The sequence below is a fragment of the Cornus florida genome, unplaced genomic scaffold (genome assembly GCF_030987335.1).
Source record: "Cornus florida cultivar Cherokee Brave unplaced genomic scaffold, ASM3098733v1 CherokeeBrave_3.0.0_Hap2_Chr06, whole genome shotgun sequence".
NCBI classification, from domain to species: Eukaryota; Viridiplantae; Streptophyta; class Magnoliopsida; order Cornales; family Cornaceae; genus Cornus; species Cornus florida.
The window spans coordinates 59124402-59144700 of record NW_026775576.1 but is presented as its reverse complement, the minus strand read 5'-3'; the positions used below and the strand labels follow the sequence as shown (position 1 = coordinate 59144700).

Below are 20299 nucleotides of genomic sequence, written 5' to 3'. Positions count from 1 at the left end.
AAAAATTTAAGCAATATAATGAGCCTCAACAAGGGCTATCACAAGCATGCAAAGAAGTACAACAATTAAACTACTAGAGTTTCAAGAAATGCTCACAAAGGTCCTTAAACAACTTTAAATTCCAATGCTAGCTTTAGGCTCCAATGATTGCTTCAAGTTCCAAAGTTTGCCTTCCTTGTAGTCAAGTACCTAATTGACAAATAATAATGAGAACAAGAGAAAGGAATATACAATGAAAAATAAAATAAAAATAGAAGCAATCAAATGAACACTATTGTCTAGTCTAATTTCAACAAAACTGTTAATCCCCGGCAACAGCGCCAAAATTTTGACGACGGCCGTTCCTATACGCCAAAATAATGTAGTGAATGTGTGGTTCAAGAAAAGCCTTTTAAGTCAAATTTAAATTTATAAAAATCACTACCACCACTACTACTAACATAATAAGAGTGAGTAGGGATCGTCCCAAGGGATTATACGTGTTGGAATTTAGTTTCAACTCTAGTGGATCACAAGATTGCAAATGAGAGATTAATTGTTTACTCTAGAAAGTAATTAATTAAAATACAATTAAAAAAAACTAATGAGATATAGGAATTTAAGAGATATGAAGAGAGGTCTTAGGTGTTGGAATCACCACTAAACTCATGTAATTAACCACTTACTTTCCATTAATAGAGAATACATTGTTGTGAATAAAATGCGACTACCAATTGCAATATTAAGTATGGACCATCAAATTCATGTATGAATTGTCTACCTAACCAACAAATAAACTAAGTGTAGCACAACCCATCAATTCTAAGCATGACCCATCAAACTAGTCACAATTGTAGCACACGTCAATTTAAAGAATAATGGAATTTGCAATAATAAGCTAAGGAATATCAAATCAAGTATAGATTGTCTACATACCTACAAACATGAATTAAATTGTAGAACAACTCATCAAGTGTAAGTATAATCCATCAAATTAATTGACAAACCTATTCAATGAAAACCCATACTTAGCCATCACTAAATCCTTAATTAATCACACATAGACATGTAACCAATATAGAGAATCTAGTGTAGAGATCAATTCCCAAATAATCACACATAAGACAACATGTAATCAAATAGAGAATCAATAGAAAGGATTAATCCATATGAATCATGTAATAAATAATTCCTAATTTAATCACACATAGACATGTAAATAAACTATAGAATTAATAGGAAGAATTAAACCATAGAAATCATAAAAATATACCAAGATTCATTAAATTTATAAGAATAGAACACTAACTACAACAATATATATAAATCCCTAAAAATATAAATACAAGGGTTTAGATTATACAAGACTTAAGGCTCATCTAAGCCTTAAGTGTGGATCCAGCTAATCATGAAGGAGGTAGATATGGTCATGAAACCCTCAAGGGTAAGCTCCAAACATGGCTCCATATTCTTCTTCTTCTTTGAAGCTCTAGAGAGAGTGTGTGAATGGATCTAGAGATGTGTTCTTGAGATGTACCTCTACTTCCCTCTTTCTTCTAACTTTAATCTCTAACTTTCTAGAGAGAGAAAGTAATGAAAAAAATAGAAATTACAATGAAAAATATATGAATCTTCCTACAAAAATAGTTGAATCCCTCTTATATACAAAGCTTTGAGAGCCCAAATATGTGAGAACTCGGCCCTAGGATCTTCCATTTCAAGCTTTGCCCGAGTTGGTTCGAAATGAGCTTCCGATCTGCTTTTTAATAACTTTCGCGAACAGTTTGATCGATCTCACTTTTCTTCGATCGATCTGGGATAAGTTCGATCGATCAGAAAAAAGTTCGATCTATCCAACTTGGCAATTTTTCAACATCACCCTCATTTTTCTCCAAATTCTCACTAACACTTAGTTTGACTCCAAAAATGCCTTAAGAAACCATTTTTAGCTCATTTTAACATTATTGACCTGCAATAGACAAAAACACAAATAAGTACTAAAACGGGTAAATAAAAATAGATAAATGGACTAAAATACCCTCGCTTAAGGAGTTTAAATGCGCACTTTTCAGCGCTCATCAATTTTTACTCTTTTTTGTTGGGTTTCAGGGAGAGATTATAGATCTGTAGAGGAGATTGTTATTTTCTGACCTCTTTAAAGACTTGAGACGTTTTTTGGCCTTGTGTGTTTCTTTGGGATTCGCTCCCTTTTGAGCGCTTTTTATAAATTTTTACTTATATAAAAAAAAATATATTAAATAAATAACTGCAGTCGCTGCACCCAAGAAAGTTACAAAATGAAAATCCTACTTACAATTGTATTTGGTATCATGACCAACAACATGATCGTTCTCATCTACCAAAATACATCTGCAAAATTTAAGAATGGAGAAACTGTCGTTAAAACCAGGGAAGTAAATGGCATTGACTGAAAAATCAATATATAAAGCTTTAATCTTACATGTGGAGAAAAAAAATTGAGAGAAACGAAAGTAGGGGTGTCTCTGACCAAGGAAAAAATAAATTTGAAGAAAAGCAGACGAAGCAAGTCAGTTTAATATTGCCATATGGTAGTACCAATGTGCCTGGGAAATTTGGATAGTTGATATGCATGACAAAACACATAATTATTTATGGAAACTGCCAGAGAAACATGTCTGAAATTCAACTGGATAGATATCAACATAAAATGTAAAAGTGCTTCAAACAAGAGTCATCATTGCTCCTTAATAATTGTTGGAAATTTGACTTTATTTTTCTTTCCTTGTGTTAAGGCTTGATGTACTCCTTTTGTATATATATAAAGAGTGGCTAGTTACGAGTCAAGCCAATTTACATATATATATATATATATATATATATTTTGATAAGTAAAAATATTCCAATTTACACATATTTTACTTTTATAATGATTGAAATATTTCTCCAATTCAACTACTTGTGATCCCTTCAATATTTAGAGTTCCATAAAGCAAAAGCTAATTGCTCCTTCCTAATAGTGCATAATGTTGAACAAAACTAAACAATCCTCTCCTTATCTCAGGTATTAGAAGTTGTGTTCCCTAATAAAAATTATATTTTGCGGATAAGAAACATAAAAGGATTAAAAATTCATTTATATCTCATTTTCTACATTTTTATATGAAAAATTATCAACTAAAACAGATAAACAGAGCCAGAATCAGATAATTAAGATACCAAAGACGCCATGGTCTACAATCCCATAGTTTTCATCCAAGGCACCCGGCTTTTCTGAATGGTCCAACTGATGCAACCACCACTTTTTAATTGTAACTCCCTACCTTGCAACAGTCATTATGTGTCACACATCAGTGCCAAAAAAAACTCCACCTTTGCTACTACTCCCCTTAGACTGGGCCTCAACTCACTGATTGATCACGTCTAACCAAGCATAACTGCATAACACCTGAGGATTTAGACCATATGGTTTTGGGCTTCAGATATGAAGGCCACATCTTCTTCTTTGAAATTTCCAATATCCTTTTAGAATTTTTCAAAAATTAATGTTTCTGAAAACCATCCTCATCGTTTTGGATTCACTTTTCATCCAAGGAAGATGAAAAACGAGAAACAACATAATCTCAAAAATCTTTCCCGTTTTCATTAAAACCAAAAGAAGGTTTCAGTAACATAATATCAAAACCTAGACCCCCTAAAAATGACAAGGACACCTGGTAATTTGGCTCCTTCCATGACATGCTTTTCTTTCCATTCTTTTTGGAGCAATCACCATCAGTAGATTCAGGCACGACAAAGGATGTGGTGCCCATCTTAAAAAGCAAATGAGTGATTGATAGGGAAAGAAGCCTAAACATCCACAAACTACTTTTCAACTAATATAACTAAAGTCCTTCCATTCCTCACCCAGATATATATATATATATATATATATATATATATTTAGGGGTAAAAAAAACACAAAGAAGAAGAATTTGGGTGCTTCTGGAAATGAAATGACTTCATTTTTAGTTTAATTTTTCCTGTCCTTAAACTTATTGTAACCTGAGGGTATGCCCTCTGTTGTAGTTTATTGCTTTATCTTAATACAACTCTAAACACATCTTCCAATTCACAAAACAAGCAAAATCATACAACAGAAATTTAAAAATAATAATAATAATAATAATAATAACAGAATTACTCTTTCAGCAGGGAAAAACTGGTAGACAAAATTATTAGACTTCAAGTAAAGTAAATATCATGATTAGGAAACATAAACAACATCTATCTCAACATATATATGTAATTCATGATCAAAAATTTTATTTTCCTTTATCCAATTTTCTCTGAAACCAAACAAGATCAAAATAAGACAAACCTCAATAAAAAACATAAAATTACAGTTAAAGAAATTGTTATATTAGAAGTATGAGAAAGGGGTCACTGACTCATCTTCGAACATGAGACGCCTCTGGACAGCATCCATGCCGGCATCAGTAGCGGCGTCACCCATGGCGGTGGTGGTGGTGGTGGCAGCGGCGGTGACGAACCGACGAGAGGGCGACGCGTGGGAAGAGAGGGGCGAGAAGCTCCGGCTTCCGGTGCCTCCGAGGGTGAGAGGGTAGGGAGAAGCGAGGAGGCTTGAGAGAGGTGAATGAAGAAGAGAGCCTATTAGCGACGCTTTGTAAATGTGTAGCTATTGACATTTTTGGAAGAGCATCTCCGCCGTCAAACGCTGACCTTCCTCCTCACGCCCGCCATTTACACTTAGCGGATTTGCAACATTTGGCCCGATGTTTTCTCTCTCCTCTGAAACCCTAGAGAAGGCGATTTGGGAGGCGACGAAAAGGAATCGCGATATACTGTGACTACTCTGTCTTCTATTTCTCTCCTGTTTAAAGACATTTCCTTTGTTGTTTCATTTGATGTTGCTTTACTTAATACTTCCAAATCTGCAAGCACGAAGTCGTTAAAGCTCAGATTTGATTCTAAATTAGTTTGTTCAACGAGTGACTTAGAGAGAAGGATTTTCTCTTGATTTTCTTCAATCAGGATTTTCTCTTGATTTTCTTCAATCAGGATTTTCTCTTGATTTTCTTTTCCCCCACACAGGACACGAAGCCATTCTATTCCAAAGAATCAATCAATTTTACAACCAACCTGGAAATCCATCTCAATAAGCGACCTGTGTAAAGAAAATCTATAACTCTCTCTCTCTCTTTCTCTCTCTGGTATCAAAATTGTCGAGGGTTTGTGCTTTTGGGCGCCATGGAAGGCTCTTCTGCTCCGCCGTCGATTTCAAACCAACCGGACGGCGGAGCCTCCAAGTTTCTGGCCGATCTTCCCTCTCGCGGCCTGTTCTCCTCCACTGTCCTCTCTTCAAATCCGGTGATTTCTTTCATTTCTGCACCTAACTCATTTTTTTTTTTTGAATCTCCTTGGTGAAACCTAGTTGTTCTTGGGTGTGTTAGTTTCATGTTCGCTTTATATTTTTATGTTTTGTTGCAATGATTGTAAAATTTTTGCTTTTTTGGTTTGAAGTCTTGTTTGGTAATATGTGAAACTACAAGCTTTAATTTGTTATCAATTATCAATAGTGTAGTATTATTGGGGCTTTGAAGTTTTTTTGACAGTGTTTGGTTAGCATTCTTAGTGTATATCTTGGTTCTGAAAGCAAAGGGCAAAGCAATTTTTGGTTTTGTAAGAAAACAAGACATGGTATTAGTAACGGTTGATTATGTAGGATTTTGGTAGTCTTGTCAGTTAATAGTTTTTGGCTACACATTTGGAAGGATTAATTTTAATGCAAATTGGGCTTAACAAATTGTATTTCGCTATTTATTCATAAACTATATGCTGCAATATTATTCACCATTGCTGCAATTTGGCGTTGTTTTCTTAATAATCTCCTATTCCTTATAGGTAGTCAATCCACGATAATGCATTTTCATGGTTCCATGATCTATTAATTTCTCTACCTTACACTCTGCTTCCCTCTTTGTATAAATGTATTTACATGTCTATATTTTACTAGTTGATTCAGAATATTTAACTTATTATCAAAATCCTTCAAAAATGAAACTCAAATTATGACATTAAGGAGGAATTTACGAATCCAATATTTGGAGAACAGTAGATGTTACTATCTGAACGAAATTCTGTCAAAATGCCCTGCCAAACTTAGGTGTATATGTGTAGTTAATCCATAGGAGTCTAATTGGATTTGGACGTTATTCAGTCATCATCAAGTTGTAGGACAAATATGGGGTCAACCATGTTATACAATATAGTGTGTTGGGCATTTAACTACATGTTTGGAGAATGAGTATTACCAAAATGAGGATTAACTAGTAGTATTTTAAGAAAAATCAATTTAGGGGTCAATTTACAAACGATGAAACTACAGTGTTGGTCCTTTTCCTTTGGGTCAATATTTTTTATTTTACAGTTTGATTTGGATGACTGCATGTTAAATGATATCATTTGGTAATGACTGATGTTGGAAAATAGAGACTGAAAATTATTGACCAAATCCTTATAAAGAATAGATTCTAGGATGGGCACGTTTGTTTTGATTTAAGTGATTTTAAGACAGATAATGGAATCTTTTGTGCCATGCAAAAGAGAAAATTGTTCCACAAGGAGATCTTGTTGACTTTCTACAGCATCTGGAGCTTTAAATGAAAATTTTAAGTACTACTGTAAATTATATAACAGCCAAAACTTTCAGGACAGGCAGACTACCATCTTCAAGCACTAGATTAGGTTTTCATCATCTTAGTTGGAAAATAATATCCTTTAGTTTTTTCATTTAATTTTTTTTGTTAGTTAGATCAACATAGCTGAGCTGTTGATATTTCAATATCTACTTGAGAAGTTTGTGCTCTAGATATAAAAAATTGTTAATGATTGTTAAGGAAAATAATAAATTTGTAGCATGATCCAAAATTATGAAACTTTCCTCGACCTTTTTTTATTTTTATTTTTTAACAATAGGATTTGAGTAAATTTGTGTTTAATCCCATATATCATTCGAAAAATTAAGGCATTTCAACAGGAAAATAAATCAAATGCTCAACAAGTAGCTTCAAAATCTCCAATTATATATATATATAGCATCTACAACAAATAGTTTCATTCCAATCTACATGAAAAAATCGTTTCTAAGTTTGGCAATTCATAAATACATCATGTCACAGCCAAAACAACAATAATAGAATCTTGTTTCTTGAGCACTTGACGCTACATAGGCTTTAGCAGGCCATTCATCTTCAACTAGCAACAACTTTTCAGCTAGGCTAACAAAATTTGTCTAAGCCCATAAAATTTGGCAAAGGGGGCACAACTGGAAACATAACGCCTTTTTATCTCATATTACATGTACAAATATACGAAACTTCAAATGTTGGCAACTTTCACCTTTACGAGCATACTTATGAAATTCCAGTATGCTACAGCAAATATTTCCCTCTTCCTTTCCCTTTTGATCTACACAGCAACTTTTTGAGTATTATTTATGGCATTTAAGCTGAAGGTAAGAAAGCCATAGATTTGAGTATTATTTATGGCATCTAATAGTATAAACATTCATGAATCCTGTATCAAAAGTTGTTAGTTTTTCCTAGTTTAATAATATTTTTGTTCTTATTAATTAAGAGTGTTGTTATTAATCTGTTAGATTGATATGATTGTTGAGCATGTGCTTTCGGCTCATCTTCGAGAAATGAATTAGTTGCGTAATAGTATTGCTGATCGAATATGGAATTCTCTTGGGCACTCTTAATCTTCTTGAAACTGTTGGTGTGTTTTTTCTTTTCTGTGTAATATATTTGTTGCTATTGTGGGCTTGTAATATATATATGTACTGTATATCATTTTTGTTGTTACTATTTTGCTTTTACTATTACTGACTGATATTATTTTTAATATTTTTCAACTTAAATTCTACCATTGCAGATATGAAGTGTGTTGATACTCTCTTGAAGGTGAAGTGTGCTGTTATGGTGATGTGTGCTGTTATGAAGATGACGTGTCCTACTATTGAAACTTGTTCCATGGAAGTGAAATTTGTGCTTTTTTTAAGTTGTCTCCTGTAAAATCTTTTGAGTTTTTCTGATACCTTCCTAACAGTGAAGGAAAACATAAGGAAACATCTTTTTATTTGTTAAGCATCTTTTGCTTTGTTTTTGAATCCTATTGTTGAAATTTGTAAACAATGAAGTGAATTGTGTTTGAACTTTGAATTATATTTCATATTTAATTTAATCTACTGTTTAATTTGTTCTCAATTTCTTTGTCATTTTTCCTAATACAGAAGAATGAATATGATTTGAGAAGTTTCCTTGCAAGCTTCCATTCTAGCAGGGTGCTTTTTTTTTTATTTTATTTTATTTTATTTTAATGTTATGACTCCTTGATAGATGTTTTGTGAAGTTTGACTCCAAATAAATGGATTAGAAATAAAAAAGGTGATCTTAATATCTAGATCATAAGAACATAGTAAAAAGATGGAACTCTACATGTCAAATTATATATATATATATATATATATGTTTGTGTGTTCAAATTTCAATATATTTATTAAAATATATATATACTATTTATATAGAAATAAATTTATAAATATATTTAAAATTTACAAAAATAAATTAAAAACAATGATAACCAAACATGTTTTTTGTTTCTGTTTCTTTTTTTTATTATTATTTTTTATTTTTATACAACAGTTGAAGTTACCAAATATGTTTTGTTTTCAAAATTCTTGAAACTCATGGCTTACCAAACATGTTTTTCATGTTTCTGTTTTCGACATTTCCACAACAAAATATCGTTCCCAAACGTGCTTCCGATTTTTGCCAAAATACCGCAATAGTAAAAACATTGTTTCTGTTTTAGCCAAAAACAAAATGCCTAAAGTAAAACGCATGCCAAATGGGCCCTTACTTCATCCGCTACATTGCTTTTTATTGGGTTACAGTATTGAAACAACAAAAAATACCATTTTGGTGTTTCACTTTTGGGCCCAAATTTAGTACTGTTTAAAACAATGTTTTATTACTGTTTAAAACAAAACAAGTGCTACCAAACATATTTTTGAGCCTGAAATGAAACCCTGCAACAAAAATACCAAAGCAAAACAGTTAACAAACAGGCCCTAAAACACTCGTACTATTATAGGTGGAAATATAGTTAAAATGATAATAAGAACTTTATTTTAGGATAATAAATTAATAAGTATAAATAGATCAGGTAAAATGACCATTTTATTTAATTTGTATAAAAATTTATCTATTTGGGATAAAAATTAAATAAATTTCTTGTTTTATAAATACTTGCAATTTATTTGTTTGGGATAAGAAAATTATATATTTTGTAAAGCTAAAAACTATATATATTTTCATATATATATATATATATAAAATAATTTTTATTCATTTTTTAAAAATATTATAAATCTAAATGCAATCATTAATATAACGAGCAACCACTTAATAAAATTTAAAATTTTCTCATCAATTATATATATATATATATATATATATATATATATATATATATATATATATTATTTTTACGATCCAAATCTAACTCCCTCTCACACTTTTAGTTTTGTCCATAAGTAAATGAGAAGAGAATCTGATCGGAAAAAAACATTTTAACTAAATTTTTTAAATAAAATAATATTACAATATACAAACAAAGTTCTAAATGAATGAATAGAAAAAATAATTATAGATATTTGTTTTCTATCAAAAGAAAAAGAAGACAAGAAATAAACAATAATAATCTATCCTGCAATCAACAAATATTCTATCAAATCATCATGTAAACCAGATTTTATATAATTGGGTGTATTTAGGTAAAAATAATTGATAAGTATGTATAAATATTACATATTAAACCATGAAAGCTAAAAATTAAAATTTTCAGTATTAGCAAATTTGAATTTAACCGAAATAGTTTGAAAGAGAGGGGAGACAGTTAAATTAGGATTTGAGTTCCATCCTTTTGGATGGACATAAGCATTCAATTTTTTTATTTTTTTTATCATTTTTTTATTTTAGGACACTTCTCAAGTTACTTTTGCTAAAGACACAAGTATTGTTTATTATTTTTTATATAGGAAAACGTGTTTCACTAATTTTGATCATGTATGTATAAACTTCTTACTCACTTACTCACTAATGAGTAGGTAAATATTATCTTCAAAAATATCAAAAAACTATCGTTTCCATTTCAGGTAGAATTCTCATCAATATCTCCATTTCAGGGAACTATTTTAGATGGGTATGCTGCTATATTGTAACTTTGTCTTGCTAAGAGGCATGAACAATTACGGATCGAATAGAAGTTGACAAAATTAATTATGAGAAACATAACTTTTGAGGCAACCAAGTATTCTTTAAATAATTCAAACATAGTTTATGCAATCAAATTTATGAAATTATCTAGATAATAACTAACAAGGTATATGTATATATATAATTTTGTTACTCTGTCCCTTAAATTGTTTATGGTAACCACATAAATTTCGTCACAATATCATTTTGCAATCTCATTTATCGCATAGATTTATTTTCATTTTTTTTATTTTTCATATTATTTATAAACATGCTATTAAATGTATAAATTAAAAATGTTTGGAAGAAAAAAATTGCTACAATTATTTAGTTTTATATTTGACAAATAGATGGATTTCAAATAAAAATAAATTTGAATGTAAATATATATAAGTTGTTTATTGCAATCAATTTCGTTACAATCCTTATTGAAATTAATAATTATAAGATTATTGTGGAGGGAAAAATCCCCCCTCCAATAAAAGTCATCCACGTAGCCACAATATAAGTTCTATTTTTAATCTCTTGATTGTTTACGAAAGCCCAGCCTTGTTCAAGCCCGGATAAAGATGCCAACAGCCCAAAGTCGCTAATGTTTAACTTCCAGCCCATTAACGAAGTCATGTGGACCAAGTTGCATGCGGCCCAAATTCATTTAAAGAAGGAACTAGTCCTGTTAATCAAAGGATCCAACATAGAAGGAAAGTTCTATGTAGGGAAAGTCTGGCATGGAAAGAATTGTAAAGGAAAGAATCCTATTTGTAAAGAATGGTGTATATGGAATGAATTAAAGGACAAGCAAGGCGAGTCCTACCATAATTTCACCACCTTTTTTGTATATAAATAGAGGCAGAGACCTCCAATAAGGGGCATCGAGCAATATACGCTTTTCTTCTTGTTATTTATTTTTCATCTTGAGTGAGTTGTATAATTTCTTTTATAGAGAGAAATTTTGCACCTACATTTTGGCGTCGTCTGTGGGAACTGTATAGAAATATACTCTCACAAGTAGTTCAAGTCGTTTATGTTATTACGATCCAGAATGTCAATTGGAGGATCCGCAGCAGCAGCTGATCAACAGATGGAGTTAATGTCAAAGATGCGAGAAGAGTTCTTGCAATAATTCGAAATGCTTCGTCAAGCGAACGAGGCCAGTACAACTCAGATTGTGTCGCTTTAGCAGAGGAACGATGCTTTGCAAGCAACGATGACCCAGATTGCACCACAACCACCACCAGGTGATACGGTAGCACCTCCGCCTAATCAAAACCTTCCTCCTGGTAACGAACCTCAAGTTAATGAGGCTCGGACTAATGAGGTTCAGCCTAACAAGGTTCGGCCTAATGAAGTTCAGCAAGAGCAGAAGACAAGGACCGAAGTGGTCGCTTCGGACAACCATCCTCGTCGCATGCAGGATGAACATGCCGAGTCCAGCCGTAAGCTTACGGTATAGTCTAATGGTATTCGGGATGGCGCTGGCGCCTAGGATGCCTTTGATGAGAAGAGGCTCCTAAGGATTTAGACACTCGCCGAGATGGCCAAAGAGCATAAGAACTCTCTAGTGAAGACTTTGCTCACCGACGACATATATTTCGTTAATAAACCTAAGAAGTTCACCATGCCTTCCTTCACTCAGTTTGATGGTACAGGAGATCCTTTTCGCCACGTCGACCACTATTCACAGAAAATGGCTCTAGACAATCACAACGATACGTTCATGTGTAAGGTTTTCCCGACTAGTTTAACGGGAGCCGCCTTGAAATGGTTCAAGAATAGGCCACACAAATCCATCCATGAAACTTTGTGCGCTATGTTCCTAGTACAATACTGAGGAAACAAGAAGCAGAAGAAGACAATCTCTAGCCTCTTCATAATAAGGTAGAAGAGAGGAGAAACGCTACAGGATTACCTATCCAAATTCAATATGGAGGCCTCGGAAATAGCAGATTGCCATCTTGAGACTGCTATAGAGACATTCAAGATCAGTATGATTCAGGGTACCAAATTCCATACCTCCCTAGTCAAATATTCCCCTCCAGACATGCAGACTCTCAATGCTAGAGCACAGATCTACATTTGACTTGAGGAGAATGTAGCCCACCGAGCACAGCATGTCACCCTCGCCACTGTGGAGAATAAACCTCGAGAAAAAGCTTCAAGTTCAAAAAGTCAAAGAAGCCAGCATGCCTCGGCACCGATCGCTCAGGTACCTGATAAGAGGCAAAAGACAGAGGAAAGGTTTACACATCTTCGTACCACCTTGGCCCGGCTATTCCAAGAAAACAAGTTGAGATTTACAGCCCCTCAGCCAATGAGGCAACCTCTGGAGCAAAGGGACAAAAGCAAAAATTGTGCCTACCACAGAGATTATGGGCATATAACCAATGATTGCAGATCCCTCAGGCGACAGGTGGAGAATATGATAACCAGAGGAGATTTGGCAAACTACCTTGCACCAAAAGAGCAGGCAAGGCCGAGGGAAGTCAATCCTCGGAAAGTAGAAGGAACCCAAGTAAAGGTTATTCATGCGATACATGGGAGGTCAGAAGACGATCATAAGTCAGAAGAGGTATATCGATCCAGACTAAGGATAACCCACAAGCTAAGGAAGTTGTCCTCGGTAAATACGATCGCTTCAGGTAGTATCAGTATTAGGTTCAGTGATAGAGATTTATCCAGAGTTCAGCTTCCCTACGAGGATCCGCTAGTTATCAGTCCTCTAGTGGCAAATTGTGATGGCCCAAGTTTTGTAAACCCGGTGCGTCAGTGATGACCAAAAGATGACCCGATAACGAATCCGAAACGCGGAAGCGAAAGGTGAAACAACGGTCTCTAGAGATACAATGCGTCTCTAAGACACCAATGTGACCCTCAATGAGGTCATGGAACCCAAAGGAAAACAAATGCGGAAGTGTCATTTCAAAAACGGACAAAAAGGAACCTAGGGGCAAAATGGTCATTTTGTAAAAAAAAAGGATTCAAGTGCTATCGAGCACACCACTGGGAAGACAATGAAAAACTAATGATGATGGAATTAAGAATTTCATTATCCGAATTCCGGACGAAGGAGAAACGATGAAACAAAGAAAAACGAGCAATAAAGCTAAAAGGGTAAACTGGTAATTATCTAGAAATATCTGGGTGCAACCGAGCACACCGTTGGATAGACAATGAAAAATTAATCAATTTTTAAAAAAAAAACTCACTTGATTTGGAGTCCGGATGAGGGAGAAAGGTCAAAAACAAAATCAACGTCGCGGCGGCCATACGAAGGCCGTGATAGCTACAGTGCCGTCAACCCTCTACTGCTACAACTGAGAGTAAAAACGGGCATCTAAACGGACTTTTTTTGAAAAAACTCAAAGAAGAAAACCCCCCTAAAAGCAAGTTTTCTACCCGTCGCGTGGACAGAAACCAAAAAAATGCATTGAAAAATGTCCAAAATACCCTTAAGAAAATCAGGTCTAGAGGTCAAAAATCGTTCCAAGCTACTACCCAAAGAAAGGAAATGGGGCTTCGGAAGGTTTTTAAATTGCCTAAATTAAAATGCAATCTTAAAATACACCCACAAGACCCCCGGAAGTTTCGGATCAGTCGTCACGCTTTTCAAAAAAAAGTCGATGAATAGTACCAAGTATATTTGCACTAAAGTCGGCAAAAACCTGGCAGCAATGATTTTTTGGAAAAAAATCAATTTTTGAGGGCCAAGATAGCAGTTTCTGGAAAAACGCAAAGAAGAAACCCCCCTCAAAATTGATTTTTCTATGTGAATTGCGAGGAAAAATGAAAAAAACGCATTTTGAAATACCCGAAATTCCCCTAGAACAGAATAGGGTAAAACTCCCTAAAAATGCCACTTAGAGTCTTTGTTTCATCAAGAATGGTTTTGTTTGCCAAAGTGAGCATGCAAACATATGTAATGTGATAAAATAGATGTGTTGCAATGGCCTATGGCCTCATGGCATGTCATATGCAAAATAGAACCCTTCAATGCATTAATCCACATATCTTCCATAGGCAACAATGAAGTTCAAAGTTAGCATACATTTCACATTAGTGTCTTTGGCCCTTGGCCTCATTACAACCACATTCTAAGAGTGTCAAAAGGTGCACTTAAGTGCACATTACATAACTTAGACAATAAGTACAAGTTTTATCAAAGTAAGCAAAAGTAGGACAAGATATGCTAACATATGCATATTCTATGTCATCAAAAATACTTCAAGAACTCTAGTGAGTCTAAGAATGCTGTGCATCCCACACTAAGGCTTCTTTACCTGCAAAACATCCATTAACTTAGGGGTGAGTAAACAAGTTTACTCGTAGGGAATGCATGGGTTTATCTTTATACCAAGTTACAATCCAATACCATTTAATTCATGCTCTCAAGTGACAATAGAACTTTCAATATAACATAATGAGATGTAATTTTACAAAGTTAACAACTTGGAATTTAAATGCAAAATCAAACCAAAGTGGATACTTGGACGTCACGCCGGATCAAACTGGCAATGTGGTTACTTTAGGGTTACTAGCCCATGGATAACCTCCTTATGTGCGCACTAGACTTATAGAGGGACTTTCCCCCGTACTAGAATCATGCCCTAGCCATAGTCATAACAACGACATCCCCAAGTTTCCAAAATCAACATTTTTTGCACATTACATATATGTATCAACATAACACACATATATATATATATACAATGTAAAGCCATCAACATGCACAAATCAATTTTGGAAACACAATACATGCCCTAAGTTCTCAACTAAAATGGCATGAAGAATATTGAATGATCATTATGCAATTTTCACTAATTACAACAATATCATTCAACAACAAGAACATAGCCTCACAAGTATGATATAAGTTTAAAATCATAATTTAAACAATTAAATAAAACAACTAAATTCCCTAGATTTCACTTCTCATTCAAACATGCTCAATTTAATATATGTTGTAGTACATGTCATGGTTATTATATAAATCACTTCAAAACTTGATTTAAGTCATGGGAGCATATAAATAATAATTAATTAAATTAATTCATTAATCCCTCTAAATTTTAAAACAACTCTAAATGACCTCAAATTAACATAAGTTATGAATCAAGCCATGATCATGTTATTTATCAAATCTAAAGTGAATTACATACAAGTCACAATTAATCATTTATTTCTCATTTTAATACAAGACAAACATATAACTTAGATATCACTATAGGAACAAATAAAATCACTTGGAAGATAAATGATAACACCCCCTACCTCAATAGAGAATTGAATCTCTATAATCCAAGCAACCAAGCTCAAAATGGAAAACAAGTTTAGGGTTAATGAAGAGGGGAGTGAGAGGAAGCTTTTGTCTTCCAAGGTTTTATGTCTAAGGTGAGTGGAAGGAGGCCAAAATGAAGAAAAAAGCTATTAACCAAGCTTTTCTCCAATGGTGGCTAGGTTATGGTTCTTGAAGATAAAGTGAAAATGAAAATGATAAAGTGTAAAATGGTGAGTGGAAGGGCTAGAAATCCTCCACTCACTATGTGCTCTTACACTACCTCTCTCACACACACACAATGCAAGACTAAATGGTGAACCTACACTTGTCGTGAATCTATGGTTCATTCCTAAGCTTAATCTCAAGCCTACACTTGTCACCATCCTATGTAAACTTCCAAGACTTAATATTGAACCTACATTTGTCAACCATCCATGCCAACAAGTGTACCAATCTTAGGCCAACAAGTGGGTGAATCTCCACCCTCCACATGTCATCATCCAAGGCATCAAAGTGTTTCCACACATATGTCAACAAGTGGACCAATGAGAATGTGACACTTGTCACACTTTTCAGAAATTGCAAACAAGTCCTTTTTGAAAATATCTTCCAAATTAAATTACAAAATGGTCCCTAAGATGAAAAATAATTACTTTACTTAATTACCCAAAAACCCCTCAAGTTATGGATAATTATAAAAAGTCTTGTTTTCATGGCTTTTATAAAGAAAGTAAGCATTTAATATGTATTTCTACAAAAGTAAAAATGTAGATGTCATGGAATTTAAATACCATGAATGCATGCAAAACTGGAATCAAATCCGAGCACAACAAGTAAGGTTATACAAGGAAAAATGAAAGAAATGGGAAAAAGACGAAATAGGGAAAAGACAAAATAGGAAAAAGACAAAAAAAAGAAAATCGTCAAAAATGGAAAAGGAGGAAAAAGGCCGGGTCATTACACAAATTGCATGATCAAAAGAGTTTTGGTGGACCCAGGTAGCAGCGCCAATATTATCACAAAGGCGGTCTTTGAGCAACTGGAGATCCCGTCATCATCAATTCGGTCTACCTCTAGTCTTTTGATGGGGTTCGATGTTACAAAGGTAGACCCCCTTGGGGTGATTGATTTGTCCGTCACTACGGCAAAAAGGACATTGAAGGAAAACTTTATTCTAACAGAAATCCATCCTTCCTACAATCTCATTATGGGAAGAGGTTGGATCCACCGAATGAACGGGGTCCCGTTTACCCTTCATCAGGTGATGCGATGTTTGTCTTCGAACGGAAAGAAGGTTATTAATCTATGGGGAGATCAGGTCGTTGCCTTAGAATGCTACATGTTGACACTGAATGAAGCAAAGAAGATAAGTAAGCAGTCCAAATAGCAACTACAGAGCCCTCTGCCTAAGTATCTGAAAACAGAGGAGGAAGCCGAAGCTATAAAGCCTACCGAAGAATTTCTCGAAACCATCGAAGTTGTCCTCGGTGATCCTAAAAAAATAACTTATATGGGCTTTTCCCCCACAGCCGAAGAGAAATAAGTGTTAGTTGATGTCATTTGACGGAACGCAGATGTGTTTACCTGGGATCATTCGGACATGGTAGGAATCAGCCCTTTAATCTCATGCCATAGCCTGAAGGTGGATCCGGTGTTTAAACTAGTTAAGCAAAGACACAGAAGGTTCGCTCCTGAGCGCAATCGAATCATTACTGAAGAAGTAAGCAAACTGCTCTAAGCAGGCTTCATCCGAGAGGTGCATTATCCACAATGGCTCTCGAACGTGGTGGTAGTTTAGAAGAAGAATGGAAAGTGGAGAGTGTGCATAGACTTTACCAATCTCAACAAGGCTTGCCCTAAGGATAGCTTCCCACTACCCAAGATAGATCACATGGTTGATGCTACCACTGCTTATGAGAGCCTTACATTCCTTGATGCATATTTCGGATACAATCAGATCCCTATGAATCCGGAGGATGAAGAAAAAACCGCCTTCATTAAATAGAAAGGCATTTACTGTTACAGAGTCATGCCCTTCGAGCTGAAGAATGCTGGGGCAACTTACCAACGTCTTGTTAACAAGATCTTCGATGAGATACTGGGGTTGAAGCCTACATTGACGATATGGTGGTTAAGAGTGTGAAGAAAGAGGATCATCCTAAGCACCTCTAGGAAATCTTTGACACTCTGAGAATGTATAACATAAAGTTGAATCCTTCTAAGTGTTCCTTCGCGGTCTCTTCAGAGCAATTCCTCTACCATATTGTCAATAAGAGAGGAATAGAAGTTAGCCCAGCGCAAGCTCAGGCCCTCATATAAATTTAGGAACCAAAAACTCGCAGGGAAGTACAAGTTCTAACTGGCTGAATTGCAGCTCTCAGCCGCTTCATATCTCGGTTATCAGATAAGTGCAAAACATTCTTTGATGCAATAAGATCCAAGAACAAAAATATATGGGGACCTCAGAAGCAAATGGCTCTTAATTAATTGAAGAGCTGCATGGCTGAACCTCTAATTCTATCCGCTCCAAAGCCTGGTGAAACTCTCATCATGTACTTAGCAACCTCCGGCATAGCCACAAGTGCCATACTGATCAGAGAAGAAGGAAGGAATCAGTACCCAGTCTTCTACACAAGTAAGACAATGAAAGATGCTGAAACAAGGTATAGCAAAGCAGAAAAGATCATACTAGCATTGGTGCATGCAAAGAGGAAGCTTCGGCACTATTTTGAGTCTCATAGCATCGTAGTTTTAACCAACTACCCCATGCGAGTTATTCTTTCCAAGCCAGACTTGTCCGGAAGAATAACTAAGTGGGCAATCAAACTCAGTTCCTTTGACATATCTTATGAGCCAAAGGTGTCACATAAGGGCCAAACATTGGCTGACTTCCTCCTTGAGTATGAAGATAATCCCGAAGAGCCAGACCCTCCCGAACCACAATGGGAGCTTCGAGTAGACGGTTCCTCGAACCTAACTAGTGCCGGGGCCGAAATCGTTATCACAACCCCTGAAGGCACTAAGCTACAACAGTTAATCCGTCTGACTTTCCTGCCACTAACAATGAAGCCGAGTATGAGGCCTTGCTCGCCGGGCTCCGGATAGCAAACCAGCTCCAGGTAAGGTGTCTAAAGGTTTTTAATGACTCCCATCTTATTGTGAATCAGGTGATAGGCAAATATCAGCCCAAAAAAGAAAGAATGAAGGCATACAAGGAGGTTGTAGAGAGTGCTACATGTGGAATAGATCAGATCGAATTCCACCAAGTACCTCTTGAGGAGAACTTCGAAGTAGATCAACTGGCCACAGCGACATCTTCCTCAGACGAAGATTTGGTCCGGATAGTGCCAATAGATATCCTGGACGAACCTAGTATAAGTCCTAGGCAGGAGATAGTGGCGATCCCAGATATTCCACGAGAACCATGCTGGATGGATCCGCTGGAAGCTTACCTCAAGCATGGGATTCTTCGAACCAGAAAGCCGAGGCAAGGAAACTCAGGTTCACCGTGGCCAAATACTCTATTATTAATAATTAACTGTACTGGAAATTATTCTTAGGTCCTTAACTGAAGTGCTTAAGCCCTGATAAGGCCCTCACAGTAGTAAAACAAATTTATGACGGAGATTATGGAAACCACTCCGGTGGCAGATCCTTCGCACATAAGGTTCTAACTCAAGGCTACTTCTGGCCATACCTGGCTAGGAACGCTGAAGAGTATGCCAGGAGATGCGACAAGTGCCAACGACATGGCCTAATAAAGCATCAGCCTGCTGAAGATTTGTATACAATGGCAAATCCATAGCCATTTGCCCAATGGGGAATTGACATGGTCAGACTTGCACCTAAAGCAGTGGAGCAAAAGAAATACGTGTTACTAGCCACAGACTACTTCATGAAGTGGGTAGAGGCAGAGGCTTACTCGAGTGTGACTCATGAGCAAGTCAAAAGTTTCATCTGGAACAATATCATCTATCAATTCGGGGTACCAAAAGTTATCATGATGGACAAACTGTACGAACTTGGACAACAGGAGTACAAGAAAGTTTTTTGCTGAACATGGAATTAGGCAGAAGTTGACCGTGGTTAGTCATCCGCAAAGGAATGGGCAGGCTGAAATAACCAACCGAACCATTTTTGCTTGTCTGAAGAAAAGTTAGAGACACTCAAATCGAAGTGATATGAGAATCTACCTAAGGTACTTTAGGTGTACCGAACCACCCCACAGCGGTCAACGGGAGAAAGCCCCTTTGCTATGGCCTATGGTTCCGAAGCTGTCATCCCTACAGAATCAGCAGTTCCAACCCTGCGGACTTACTTGCTACTCGAAGGAAACAATGACCAGCAGCTCGAGCATAGCCTCGACCTTTTGGAAGAAAAAAGAGATGTCACGGCAATTAGGCTTGCCTTGTACCCACAACAGTTGCATAACAGTTACAACAGGTGAGTCAGGTTCAGAAGCTTTATAGTAGGCGATTGGGTGCTGAAGTAGAAAATGACACATGTAAAGAAATTGCAACCCAATTGGACCGGACCCTACGTGGTCACAGAAATGGTGGGGAAAGGAGCCTACAGACTAACTGAAGCTAATGGGTACGTAATCACACACCCATGGAATGTAATACACCTTTAAAAGGAACTATCATTAGGAAGATTCGTCAATTTCTTGATAATTTCTTTATGCAAATAAGGCTGCTTATGGCCCATATAATAAACTTTCATATTAACAATTTTATCCTCTTTT

At 35.6% G+C, this 20299-nt stretch overlaps 2 protein-coding genes and 1 pseudogene across 2 annotated transcripts; 2 read left to right on the top strand and 1 right to left on the bottom strand.

Annotated features, from left to right (window-relative positions):
* LOC132311616 (isopentenyl-diphosphate Delta-isomerase I-like) overlaps positions 1-4988 on the bottom strand; it is a 33878-nt pseudogene extending 28890 nt beyond the window's left edge.
* Positions 4989-12591: 7603 nt separating this feature from the next.
* Positions 12592-16942, top strand: LOC132314173 (uncharacterized). The gene is made up of 2 exons (XM_059813068.1): positions 12592-13024; positions 16554-16942. Exons 1-2 carry the CDS (start codon positions 12592-12594, stop codon positions 16940-16942), a joined length of 822 nt encoding a protein of 273 aa, XP_059669051.1.
* Positions 16943-18054: 1112 nt separating this feature from the next.
* On the top strand, positions 18055-19360 carry LOC132314172 (uncharacterized). The gene is made up of 4 exons (XM_059813067.1): positions 18055-18517; positions 18625-18674; positions 18723-19056; positions 19158-19360. Exons 1-4 carry the CDS (start codon positions 18055-18057, stop codon positions 19358-19360), a joined length of 1050 nt encoding a protein of 349 aa, XP_059669050.1.
* The last annotated feature ends 939 nt before the right edge of the window (positions 19361-20299 follow it).

Bases quoted from the DNA above. Each gene is read 5' to 3' on its own strand.
- LOC132314172 (XM_059813067.1), top strand. From the start codon at position 18,055: ATGGCTGAACCTCTAATTCTATCCGCTCCAAAGCCTGGTGAAACTCTC. The intron at 18,518-18,624 runs GTTCCTCGAACC...CTAACAATGAAG, and splicing joins ATGGGAGCTTCGAGTAGACG to CCGAGTATGAGGCCTTGCTC. The intron at 19,057-19,157 runs GTTCACCGTGGC...AGGCCCTCACAG, and splicing joins GCCGAGGCAAGGAAACTCAG to TAGTAAAACAAATTTATGAC.
- LOC132314173 (XM_059813068.1), top strand. From the start codon at position 12,592: ATGAGGCAACCTCTGGAGCAAAGGGACAAAAGCAAAAATTGTGCCTAC. The intron at 13,025-16,553 runs GTTTTGTAAACC...TGGTGGACCCAG, and splicing joins GGCAAATTGTGATGGCCCAA to GTAGCAGCGCCAATATTATC.